The sequence below is a fragment of the Chionomys nivalis genome, chromosome 6 (genome assembly GCF_950005125.1).
Source record: "Chionomys nivalis chromosome 6, mChiNiv1.1, whole genome shotgun sequence".
NCBI classification, from domain to species: Eukaryota; Metazoa; Chordata; class Mammalia; order Rodentia; family Cricetidae; genus Chionomys; species Chionomys nivalis.
This window is the reverse complement of record NC_080091.1, coordinates 54,363,757-54,376,487: the sequence shown is the minus strand read 5'-3', so window position 1 is coordinate 54,376,487 and position 12,731 is coordinate 54,363,757. Positions and strand designations below refer to the sequence as shown.

Below are 12,731 nucleotides of genomic sequence, written 5' to 3'. Positions count from 1 at the left end.
AGTGGTCTCAAAGCTTGGGTCTGGTTTTACAGGATTATGAAATTTTCTCATCTCAGAAGGCATTTATTTATTAGACAGCGCCATGGGTCTGACTTCCTGACGTTCTTTCTGTCAGCTCCCAATCTAAGGATGCCCTTTCTAAAACTCTGCCGGGCTTCAGTTACTTCTCCGAACACTTAGCTTGGAGGCTATGTCTGGATAATATAGTAAAGTTTATAGTATTCGCTAAAAAGATGTGATGTCAACTTATTAGAAATCAAAACGAAAAAATAGACTCCTGTTTGAATCCTAAAAGTATAAATATATCCCCTGTGATGTAGTGTCTGTCATCCCGTGTGATCCTTCGGGTAGTGTAGCCATTGCCTTTCACTTTTCATTAGTGTAGTGAATAGAAATCGTGGGAGTTAAGGACTGTGTTTTAAGTTAATTACTGCTTGTAACATGGAGGGTCCTGTTTGTTGTTGGGGTTTTTGTCCTGCCCAGTACCCCACAACTGTTTGGCCCCAAAGAAAATCACACATAGGTCTCCATAAATTATAAGCTGATTGGCCCATTAGCTCTGGCCTCTCACTGGCTAACTTCACATCTTGATTAACCCATTTTTTTGATCTATGTTAGCCATGTGGCTCAGTACCTTTTTCAGTGGGGCAGATCACATCCTGCTGCTTGGGTGGTCTGGGCAGGAATGGAAGGAATCAGTTTCCTCCTTTCCAGAATTCTCCTGTTCTCATTGTATCATTTTTACTTCCTGTCTGGTTTTCCTGCCTATACTTCCTGCCTGGCCAATCAGCATTTATTTAAAACATGATTGACAGAATACACACAATTCTCCCGCACCAACTGCTGCATTAGATTATGCTAAGATACTCTGAGATGCACATACCTAAGATGGACAAGCAGGTAAGTGAATTTCTCAGTTATTCAGCAAGGTCTTTGCAGTGGGTATACCCACATGCTTCTGTACATAGCTAATATATTTTGAGGTGATTCCTCCTTATAAAGATGGTTGATTTCTACCAGTCCGAGCCAGGAACATTGTACCAGCATAACTACTTGAAAGATATCACTCCGACAGACCTAAAAGGTACATTTGGTGGTCATGGAAAGGCACCCAGTGTTGTCTGCCTGAGTGTAAGTGTGTGTTCCATACTACTGGAAGAATTTTTCTTATGAAGCCAGTACTTACTGTGTCCAGTGATGAAAAGGTTCGTAAAGAGCAGGTTTCGCTTGGCATTAGAGTCCCTTGCTGTGCTCCAGCTGACTGTATGAGCAGGATCACACCCAGGGCCAGGCTCCTGTGAGTGCACTCAGCACACTTCCATGCATCCGTAGTTGCCCATTTGTTCAGCTGCACTCAAAGGGGTGTAATCACATCCATTCTTGTGGCTCTGGATACCTTTGTTTCATTGTTTCTCATTTCCTTTGCTGAGTCTTACTTCAAAGACCCAGTTCCTGTGGCGTGAGCCTCCTGGAGGAGGCATCTGCTGGGTTCTTAATGCAGATTGCTGTCCTTGTCCTGCCAGTCCTGCCCCTGCCCGGGCTCTGTGTATTGTCATCCTGGGTTGGGTTCTGGGAATCTGCTGCAAATGCCTTCCTTCTTCAGTCTAGGCTCTGAGAACTGCTGCCGTGTTCTCAACTTGTGCATTATGTTGTTCCTGGGAGCTTTATCGCTTAGAGGTTAGGCTCCTGTGAACATTTTATTGGAAACCGTAGGGAGTCTTGAGGACGTTATCGTTAGTTAACTCCTGTCTTACCCTCTCACCTAACTTGGACGGTTTTCAATCATCAATCTTGTTTATACGGCCTATGTGTGCATTTAGTTTTCTCTCCCACTTTTCCCCCTCCTAGCATCCTCCCCTTCCTCAGTGATGTATTATTTAAAATCTAACTTAACGTGTTTTGTACATAATTTTTCTAAGATAAAAGAAACTTTAGAACTGGCAGAATGGTTTAGTAGGTGATGAAGGCTGCTGCTAAGCCTGAAAACCCAAGTTGGATCCTGGATCTCCATAGCAGAAGTCATGAGGCAGCTCTGAGAAGTTCTTCTCTCTCTCTCTCTCTCTCTCTCTCTCTCTCTCTCTCTCTCTCTCTCTCTCTCTCTCTCCTCCCTCCCTCCTATACACACACACACACACACACAGAAAGACACACATGGTAGTATGGTCATGCCCAAATAAAGAGTAAAATGCTTCTCATTATAAGCATGAGGACCTGAGGTCAGCCCCTAAAACTTATGGTGGGTTTATTTATTGTTGTTTTTTTTAGCCTGAAGGGTGTTTATAATCCTAGTACTTTGAAAGCTGATGCAGGTTGAGGTCCCTGGGATTTGTTGGGGTACCATCAGCTTTGTCTAAGTGGTGTGTTCTGGGCTAATGGAAAGTCTGGCTCAAAAACAAGAGCCAAAGCAATGAAAAACAACCCAGGAGTTGGTTGACGAACCTGAGGAACACCACCTGTGGTTGAGCTCTGACGCCTGTGCACTCAGGAGTACACACACACACACACACACCACTCACTCAATATAGTGTCGCCGGAATTAGCTCTGAGTCCTTACTGCCACCAGACATGTGGTCTGTGTTTTGTCTTTGATAGAGTTCCTGGTCGGTCCTCTGAGTTCAGCGCGATAGGTGAGTGTGAGGAGAACCCTTTCCTTCTGACCCTTTCCTGACTGGAGTGGCCTACGAGGGAATGAGCCCAAGGAGAAACTTCATGCTGCTTAACGCAGGCTGAAATTTTGTTTTGCTTTTAACATATGTGTCAGGTTTCAGGAATTCTTTTTTATCTAGTGTAGCTTTTCCTGCTGTGGTGACAAATTCTGAAGTCTTTTCATAACGGAACCATAGAAGCATGGGGCATTTTGTGGTTATCTGCTGCAGGAAATATTTTGGTGACAGATCTTTTTCCTGAGTTCTTAGCCATTCGGTACGGGATAATGAGAAAGCTTGCTCATTCTCAGCTGAAGCCGTCACTCTTGTTTGCTCTGTGCCTCTTGGAAGGTAATTTCCCCCTTTACAGTGCTTAGCACGAGTTCCTGTCCGACGCTGGCATTATCTGGAGGGCCAGAGCAAGTGTTCTTTGTTCGTGTCGTAATCATAGGTTTTCAGGATGGGTGACAAGTCTGGCAGGCCTCATATCAGATCCTCAGAAAGTTCATGTGTTTAAGTCAGAAAAAAAAACAACAAAAACCCTACTAAATACATCTCATTATCATCGTGTTAGTCTGTAGTAGCTCATAGTGGTTTTGTCCTAAATGCAATCAATGCTTTTGTGTGCAATATCTCTGAGGTTTTTATAATCAAAAACAATTCAATTCTGGTGGTCTCTGAGCATATCTGAGAACTTCATCACACTGCCTGTTATGTTTTTGCTTAAAATCCTGAAGTAACAGCAAGCCAGAATTAAAGACTATTAAAAAGCATTATTCCAGCCATTCTTAATTTGCATTTAAACATGGAGTTCATTAGTCTATTTCTGTCAGTGTCTGATTCACAGGTGCAGAAAAAGGTGCATGTAGAGTCAGTAGCCACCTTCATGAACTGAGAAATAAGGACCCTGGCTGCCATAGTACCTGTTGTTAGTAGGAAAGTGTAAGACAGGGTATTCCCATGTTTCACATGAAACCAGATGAATGAAATTATACAAACCAGATGAATGAAATTAGTGGCTGTCTGCTCATGCTCTTTCTCGTCCTGCTTTCCCCCTTACTCTCTCCCTTCTTGGCCTTCCCTCCCCTCCCCTACTTTTTCCTCCTGCTTCCTTGCCTCTCTAACTTTTTTTCCTGTTCCCCATCTTCCTCTTGTTCCTCCTTTCCCTCCTCTTCTTCCTCCTTTTCTTTCTTTTCCTTCATTTCCATTTGACATCAGATCTCACTCTGTTGCCCAGGTTGTTCCTACCCTGCTTCTGGGTGCACAGAATCCTCTGCCTTAGCCTCCAAGTGCTTCGCTTGTAATTGTGCACCACTATGCCTGTTCCAATCCTAATTATTCTGCCAGCTGACCCTGTTAATGCTTTACATTAAGGAGATACAGTCCTAGAGAATGTGTGAGTCAGTTGAAATGGAATGGTCTGTTTATATTTCATTATTTTCCATAATATTTTTACTCTGCTTAATCCTTCATTGTAGTGATCTCAATGGGAAGAATCCCATGCTTGTTTTTTTTCCTGCGTTACAAGCTTGAAAATGGGGCATGCGTGATTCTTCTAGTGCTGTCTCCATTCCTCAGGGTAGTGAGTCACGGTCAGTCAGTGTTTATTCAGTGATAATGCAAGTGAACACCACTAATGAACATTGAACCATGGAGTAAATGACCACTGATAGCCATTGGCAGTTCTACTGAGCCTTGTATGGGGACTAAAAACGTGAGTAACACACTTGTTAGTTCCCCGATGGAAGGGAATTAAAATTGGGCCACCACTGTGGTGCTCTGTGGTAAGTGCAATACAAAGTTAGGTATTTTAATAATTAGAACTAGGGTTGTATTTGAGGCATTAAGTCTTGATATCTGAAAACAGATATGCAAAGTGCCTCTGCTTTCCTTTCTTTCTTTCTTTCTTTCTTTCTTTCTTTCTTTCTTTCTTTCTTTCTTCCTTCCTTCCTTCCTTCCTTCCTTCCTTCCTTCCTTTCTTTCTTTCTTTCTTTTTTCTTTTTTTTTTAGCAGTTGAAGAAAGGCATTTTATTAGGAAACACAACATGCAACAGATACATGGGTCAAAAGCTGAAAATGCAGTCAGATTTGAGACCTGGGGGTTTTATAACCTCTCAAGAGGTGGCCTCCCTAATTTAGGGTTGATTAGTTGAAGAAAGTTACGGTGGTTGATCGGCTCAGAACTTATTTTTCTGTGACGTATCCTTAGTTGCCCTTGAACTGGTTGAGTCATTCCATTAGCGGGGGATGGGAGGTGAGGGTGGTGGGGGCTGCTAGTGGGGCACAAAAGCCTATAAAGCCTTTGCCTTAAGCTGCCTGGCTTTTATCTGCAGTCAGGAGGGTGAGAAAGAGGTTGCCCATCTTGGAAATTTACCACTTTTGTACCCTAGCCATGGCCCTTCTCCCTGTCTGTCTGCTTACCAGCGAGTCTTTTATTCCCACCCTCTTAGAAATCACCCTAACTGCGATTAGGGCATTTGTGGGTGAAGACAGCTCTTAGCTGCTTCAAAGTGATGAAGGGTCCAAGATGGAGGAGCAGCAGACAGGCACTTTAGCGGAGGCTGTATTTAAAAGGCCCTAGGAAAACGTTACTGGTGTCGCTGATCAGAGCAGAAGACAGACTTTTGGTGATTGTGCATTGTTGTGTAAGTGAAGGAGCATTTTGATGAGTTGGTGGTCCCCAAAGAAGTCCATGATGAGCCCTCAAAATGATACAGTCTAGGGGTCTTGATCAGGTTTGCTTTCCTTCCAGTTAAAGAATTAAAAGGCAGGATAACACAAAAATACCAAGTGCTCTCTTTTGCCCCCCTCCACAGCACAAAGCTTTCTGTTTCAGGAATCAGGCCTCCATTGGGGATTTTTTAAATTTATTTTTCAGAAGAATAAAAGAATGATAGAAAAAGCCCACATAGTTTGTGTCCTTGCCATGAGCCAGGGTTGTTTTCAGGAGCCTGGTAATTCTGGAACTCGGTGCTTACTGTTGAGAAGATACACGTCTGTTGTTGCCTCTTCCTTTGGCCTGAGAGGTCTGTTCACGTGGATTCACTGAGATTTACTGCCCCAAGGTCATAGAGCTGGGATCTGGTGCATTTCCATTGGCCTATTTTCTTTGTAAAGTGGACCATGGTGGGGCGGGTGGGCTGGACCTCTTCCTAATCCCCCACAGCCATCTTACGCGTATTTGTTGTGCAGCGTATTGGGTGCAGATCAGGTTGAGGGCCTTAGCTGGGATCTTCTGGGATGATCAGAAGTCGTGTGCTAAAAGAGCCCGGCTTTCTGGTTCGGCATTCCAGCTTAAGGCCTTTGATGCTTGCTTTGTGGCGTGAGGACCAGCGGGCTTGCAAACTCTGCTCCAGCCTCTGGAATTGCTTTTTTCTTTTTTTCTTTTTCCTGTCCTCTGCCACGATGTCCTTCTCATGAACCTTTGACTTCAGTGGGTCTCCCTAGCCATGAGGCTGCCCAGTGCTTTTCCTGGGGTAACTTGCTGCAGTAACGCAGTAACCAGTAAGCAAGTGACCTGTTCCTGGCTTTGCCTTATGCAGATGCCTGTGAGGGGCAAGTGAGCAAATAGCAGAGTAAATGAGACGCGAGGAAGGAGTGGCAGAGAAGTGAGCGCCTCCTTGGATCATTGGTCGCATGGCTTTGGGCTTCTCGGTGCCCTTTGAGTTGGGATGTATAAAGGAGTTCCTTCCCAGAGGGGGAAGTCGTACGTGTACATGCTTCAGAGCGCAAAGTCCACGTTGGGTACTCGCAGTGGTGGACATGAGTGGTATATTGAACTTGCCAGGAGGTAGAAGAGATGTTTTAGGTTGTATGCATTTAATAAGCGTTTAAGCTAACACACAGGAAGTGTTCATAATGGTTTTCTACGTGATGAGCTGAAGTCTGTCTGTGACAGTGTCACATCTCCTCCTTAATTAATCTAATTGCCTTTCTTTCCCTCTGAGATGCTGCACAGCAGTCTTGTCACTAGTGATGTAGTGGCTACTTAAGTACTGTTTTGAGCTAAATATTAACCAAATGACCGTAATTGAACGTGCTGTTCATATCTGAGGGCTTTAATGAGAAGCAAGTGGGGCTTTCTTGCAGCACATTTCGACAATATGCCAATATCACCCTTTAATTTATTTCTTTATATTTCATTTATCTATCTGTCTGTCTGTCTATTTTATTTATTTTTTATTTTGAGTCTATTCAGCAGCTTGCTCTGCCTTTTAACACCTTTCTCTTCTTTCTGGTCTGCTCAACAGCTCGGGGATGTGATGGTTGATGTGGCGAGCAACATCATGTTGGCAGATGAGCGGGTCCTGTGGCTGGCGCAGAGGGAAGCCAAAGCCTGCAGTCGAATTGTGCAGTGCCTGCAGCGCATTGCCACACACCGCCTGGCCAGTGGGGCTCACGTGTACTCCACAGTAAGTGCAACCTTGTCCTAGGCCCAGGGAGGATTTGATTATGTCCGTTCTAACCTCGAGGGGCCTCGTCTCTCTACCTCAGCATGGTGTTGCTGTTTAGCACAGAATATCTTCCTCTGAAGTGTTTGAGAAGTTAATTTTGCTTCTGAGTAATCTTAGTCTGTTTTTTCAGTAACTGGGAAATGCTTCTGTATTATGTAATTTGAATGACTATCACTGTCTGTCCACTGAAACGAATTCTACGACAAACACAAATGTTTTTAAGGCTTTACTGACATGTCACCAATGTCCATCCAAGGTGAGACTAAGTTCTGAGCTCCTAAGGATGCTTTGGGAGATTGCCTGATAGCTTGCCTAGGGTTTAGTCTTCAAGTTCTGGGATGTTCTCCAACACTTGGAAAGCTACTGGCACGATGTAATAATCTGTTAAACAGTATTAAATTATGTTCATGCTAAATTGAACTTGTAAATTTCCTTGTGTATCGCTTATTTATGTTCTAAAAATGTGATGAACAAATGTGTTATTTCCTTAGCTGTCGTCTTCTGATCTGATTCACGGGTTTCAGCTCCTCACCATTACAGTGAAGTCGAGTGCTCCATACTTTGACCCGTGTCTCATTTTTTGTGAACATTTTCCTGAACCCATTTTGATTTTTGCTGTACATTATTACATCTTTAGCTCCATTAAGATTAGAATTTCTTTTCTGAATAATTAAGAGAGGCCTAATGTAGCTACTGTCTCCAAGGCAAGTTCACGGTAGTTTGGCTCTTTTTTTTTTAGGGGTGCAATGAACTTTATTGATGGTATTCAAGAGAGTAGGGCTCCCTAAGCCCCTCCTGCTATTCTGGGGGTCTGGGATGGAAACTGTGAGGGAGATGCTCAGTGTCAAGGGTTAGTTAGGACAGGGACTGCTCAGCAGCCGAGGGCCTCTCTCTTGCTGTGTCCTTGCTGGGATGGGTGGTCCAGGGTGGGCTTCTTACTCCTTGGAGGCCATGTAGGCCATGAGGTCCACCACTCTGTTGCTGTAGCCAAATTCATTGTCGTACCAGGAAATGAGCTTTACAAAGTTGTCATTGAGAGCAATGCCAGCCCCAGCATCGAAGGTGGAAGAGTGGGAGTCACTGTTAAAGTCACAGGAGACAACCTGGTCCTCAGTGTAGCCCAGGATGCCCTTTAGTGGGCCCTCGGATGCCTGCTTCACCACCTTCTTGATGTCGTCATACTTGGCAGCTTTCTCCAGGCGGCATGTCAGATCAACGACGGACACACTGGGGGTAGGAACACGGAAGGTCATGCCCGTGAGCTTCCCGTTCAGCTCTGGGATGACTTTGCCCACAGCCTTGGCAGCGCCAGTGGACGCAGGGATGATGTTCTGGGCAGCGCCACGGCCATCTCGCCACAGCTTCCCACATGGGCCATCCACAGTCTTCTGGGTGGCCGTGATGGCATGGACTGTGGTTATGAGTCCTTCCACAATGCCAAAGTTGTCATGGATGACCTTGGCCAAGGGGGCTAAGCAGTTGGTGGTGCAGGAAGCGTTGCTGACAATCTTGAGGGAATTGTCATACTTGTCATGGTTCACACCCATCACAAACATGGGGGCATCGGCAGAAGGGGCGGAGATGATAACCCTTTTGGCCCCACCCTTCAAGTGGGCCCCAGCCTTCTCCATGGTGGTGAAGACACCGGTCGACTCCACAACATACTTGGCGCCAGCATCCCCCCATTTGATGTTGGCGGGATCTCGTTCCTGGAAGATGGTGATGGCCTTCCCGTTGATGACAAGCTTCCCATTCTCAGCCTTAACTGTGTCTTTGAACTTGCCATGGGTGGAGTCATACTGGAACATGTAGACCATGTAGTTGAGGTCGATGAAAGGGTCATTGATGGCAACAACCTCCACTTTGCCAGAAGTGAAGGCAGCCCTGGTAACCAGGCGTCCAATACGGCCAAATCCGTTCACTCCGACCTTCACCATCGTGTCTCTGGAATGAGGCTGGCACTGCACGAAAAGAAGCGGCTGTCTCTAGAACAGGGAGGAGCAGAGAGCCAGTTTGGCTCTTTAGATGCGTGGCCTGACTTGAGAATGACTTGTCAATCAGTAGCCTCCCCAGCTGCTTCCACCTGGTCCCGTCTTACAGCCTTACTTATTACTCAGCTAAACCTCACAGGTTCTGGTGCCAGAGAAGGGTATAATAGACGTGGTGGTGCATGAGTGCAGGCCGTTTCAGCATGTAAAACGGGCTCCCCGAGTTACACATCTACTCACACAGCTGCGTCCCTTAGCCCTGGGAAAGTATTCTAAGACCCCAGTGCATGCCTGAAGCCATGGAGAGTCAAGAGCACTGTGTATGCTGTCTTCTGTGTTCATACCTTTGAAGCTCAGCTTCTAAATCAGGCACAGTAAGAGACTGATAATAACACCTCGTCGTAAGGTAGAACAATTATAACAGTGAAGAAAGCTATTTATAACTTACGAGTTGTTTATTTCCGGAAGTTTCCATTTAATGCTTCAAGACAGTGGTTGGCCTTGGGTATCTGAAACTCTAGGAAATAAACTAATAAGATGGTATGTTCCCAGAATACCAAGAAGAGAGTCTGTAGAAGGACAGCTTTGTTATTCCTCATAGGAAGATTCATGTATCAGCGGTGGTGGGTGAGACTTACCAGCAGCTGTATTGGATTTTTGTATGTTGTGACCCAGCAATAATTTGGAGTATATTTGTTATGTTATTAATGCTGATTTCACAGGGTTAGTGTATGAAACAAGAGATGTGCAGACATAATTATCCTGACGGCAAGGCGAGTCATCCCGCTTGTCACCTTTTCTTGTCCTGTGCCCTCCCTGGCCTGGGTGGTGGATGGGAGTCATGCTGGGGGTCCTCCTGGGTACAGACGTGGTGTCCTTTAAAGCTGGAGGGTCAGCAGGTGCCATCTGCTTTAGGCAATTATTCTGACCTAACTTCCTTTTTGACTCTGTTTATTTCCTGCCATTTGGATCAGCATCTGCTTTACTTTTCTTTCTGTGAATAAAGCGTAGACAGCCTGCGTGTTCTCATGAAGAGGCGTTGTGGGTAGCCTGTCACTAGTGTCCCTTCTCTTCTTCCCGTAGTTACTAAGAGCCGTTGAGAGCTCCCCCCTTTTTAATTTCACAGCTCATTGCCTAAGTAAAAATCTTCTATTTTTAGTTGTTAGCTCTAATATTTTTTAAAATCGTTTTATTACTATTGTTTTATTACTTTATTTCATTTTATCTGTAATGCTGAGTTTCAGACCTGGCATTGTGTGTACTAGGCAAATGCTCTATAACTGAACGATAGTGCCTGTTCTCAGGTTATTTTTATTTTTACATTTTGATATAATTGAATATTACATAATTCCCTCTTTTTCCCTTCAACCCTTTCTATACCTGCCTCTCCCACTTTTCTTCCAGATTCAGTGTTCTCCTCCTCTTCTTTAACATGTGTGAATGTTAAGTGTGTGTGTGTGGGGAGTCTGAGTCTGAGAGAGTGTGTTGTGTGTGTGTGCCTGTATGCATGCATGCATGTGTGTTTGAGAGTATGTGTTGTGTGTGTGTGTGTGTGTCTGTGTATGCATTCATGAGTGTGTATGTCTGCATGCATGTGTGGGTCTGTAAGAGTGTGTATTATGTGTCTGTGCGAGAGTGTCTGCATGTAATGTCTGTGAATGTGTGTTGTGTATGAGTGGGTATGAGAGACAGTGTGTATTGTGTGTCTTTGTGGGAGTGTGTGTGTCTGAGAGTGTGCATTGTGTGTCTGTGAAGAGACTTCTGTGTGAGAGTGTGTGTGTATGTGTATCTGTGAGAGAGTACATATTGTATGTTTGTGTGTGTGAGAGAGTGTGCATCTGTGAGTATGTATTGTGTATCTGTTAGTGACAGAAACAGAGAGAAACAGACAGAGAAAGTGTTTGCGTGAAATCTTTGAAATCCCCCTTATTCTAAACCTTCCAACGCTTATTTGATTGACTTTTGCAGTATTCGCCAAATATTGCTCTGGAAGCTTACGTCATCAAGGCTGCTGGCTTCACAGGGATGACCTGCTCGGTGTTCCAGAAAGTGGCTGCCTCTGACCGCACAGGCCTCTCTGATTACGGACGGCGGGACCCTGATGGAAACCTGGACAAGCAGCTGAGCTTCAAGTGCAATGTTTCCAGCACGTTCTCAAGCCTGGCACTGAAGGTGCGCTGTGCTCACTGCTTGTTTAAAATTGGCTGTGCTTAGATTTAATCACAGTCTTTGCCTTTACACAGAAATCTCCTTAAAGGGCTTGTTTTGTTTTATTTTTAGGGGGTGGTGGTGAGAATATTCGGAATATTGTGTCGCTGTTTTAAAGGAAACTTAGACAGGAGTAGAACTAGAAGACTTCACTGGCCCTATACATTTCTGCCTTCCTCCTCCCTTTCGCCATGTGGAAATATCAAAAACTACTGTTTTTCTGATTGCCATGGCAGATTTAGTAATACTACATATTGGAATCTTTTTTATCACATAAAGGTTTTCCTTTTTTATTTTAAAGCATTAAAGCATTTCCATACAGCCTTAGAATTATTGTGGGATCCTGGCAATGTGCTTACTACGTATCTACAGAAGTCAGCCTTGAAGCAGGCTGTTTAGTCAGTCATGATGTATGTCAAAATTTTAGGCAAAGAAGTGCAAATATATGACATGTATTTTTCAAAAATCCAAATCTGTGATATGTATATGTTTTAAAAGTGCTTTGTTGTTGTTTGAGTAGTAAAAAGAAAAGCTTAGTTCCTGACTTTCGGAGTTTGCTTCAGCTACATCGAAGCAAAGAACTCTAGAGGCAGAGTAGCGGCCCTTGATGAACCCACGTGTCTCTCTCTTCGCTCCGTTGTGTTCTCTGTGACTTTTTAGTTACAGGGAGTCTTGTTTCTGTCTTTCTCTAAATGACGTGGGAAAGAGTTTTTAATGCCTGCAAAAAAAAAAAAAAAAAAAAAAAAAAAACCTCAATCACAGAGGCGCTGTGGTAGGAAGGTTCCTGATATGTGGCCAGTCAGAGAATGGATCATTAATGTACTTCCTCATGGTTTACCCTGGCGCCCTTCGTAAGGAAAGCAAATACACTGGAAATACTGTAGCTGTCCAACAGAATTTGAAATGGGCAAGAACTTCTGATGGTGCCATGCATTTACTCCATATGGTGTGCTCAGAGGAAAACTGGCCAGATTAATCTGTTACTCTTGGCTTGATGATAGTATGTGTTACCCCAGCCTGCCACCTGCAAGTGTACCTCCACTTACCTTACCACATCTTTTATTGGCTAAAAAAGAGACTGTAAAGAGATTTTGAGACAGCAGTAGGTAGAGCCCATGAGAGACAGGCATGTGTTTCTGAGAAGGACTTAATTGATGTCTTACAGTTGATAGAAAGGGAGAGAAATGATGTCACCCTACATATCCTCAGCTTCACAGCCTGTGTCAAGGGAGTGTTCGCAGCTAGCAGTGAGGGCTTCAGGTGAATACTGTGATCTGCCCCTTTCAGACCATTCTCCTTTAAGATCATCCTGTGGCTAGAGAACAAGGCACTCCGTGTCATTATTTCCATTTCATGGGTGGTTCCGGTGAAGAGAGCAGGAAGGAACATGCTTTTCACGATCCAGAATTAGATGGTTGGATGTCAGTAGTGAGAAA

The 12,731-nt window shown here is 44.4% G+C and overlaps 1 protein-coding gene across 1 annotated transcript in view; it reads left to right on the top strand.

The window, feature by feature from the left end:
- Adgra3 (adhesion G protein-coupled receptor A3) overlaps nucleotides 1-12,731 on the top strand; it is a 101,580-nt gene that overhangs the window by 59,751 nt on the left and 29,098 nt on the right. Inside the window, exons 11-12 of the mRNA XM_057772703.1 lie at nucleotides 6,896-7,057; nucleotides 11,056-11,259. Coding sequence (XP_057628686.1) covers nucleotides 6,896-7,057; nucleotides 11,056-11,259 — 366 coding nt within the window. The remainder of the gene's footprint in view (nucleotides 1-6,895; nucleotides 7,058-11,055; nucleotides 11,260-12,731) is intronic.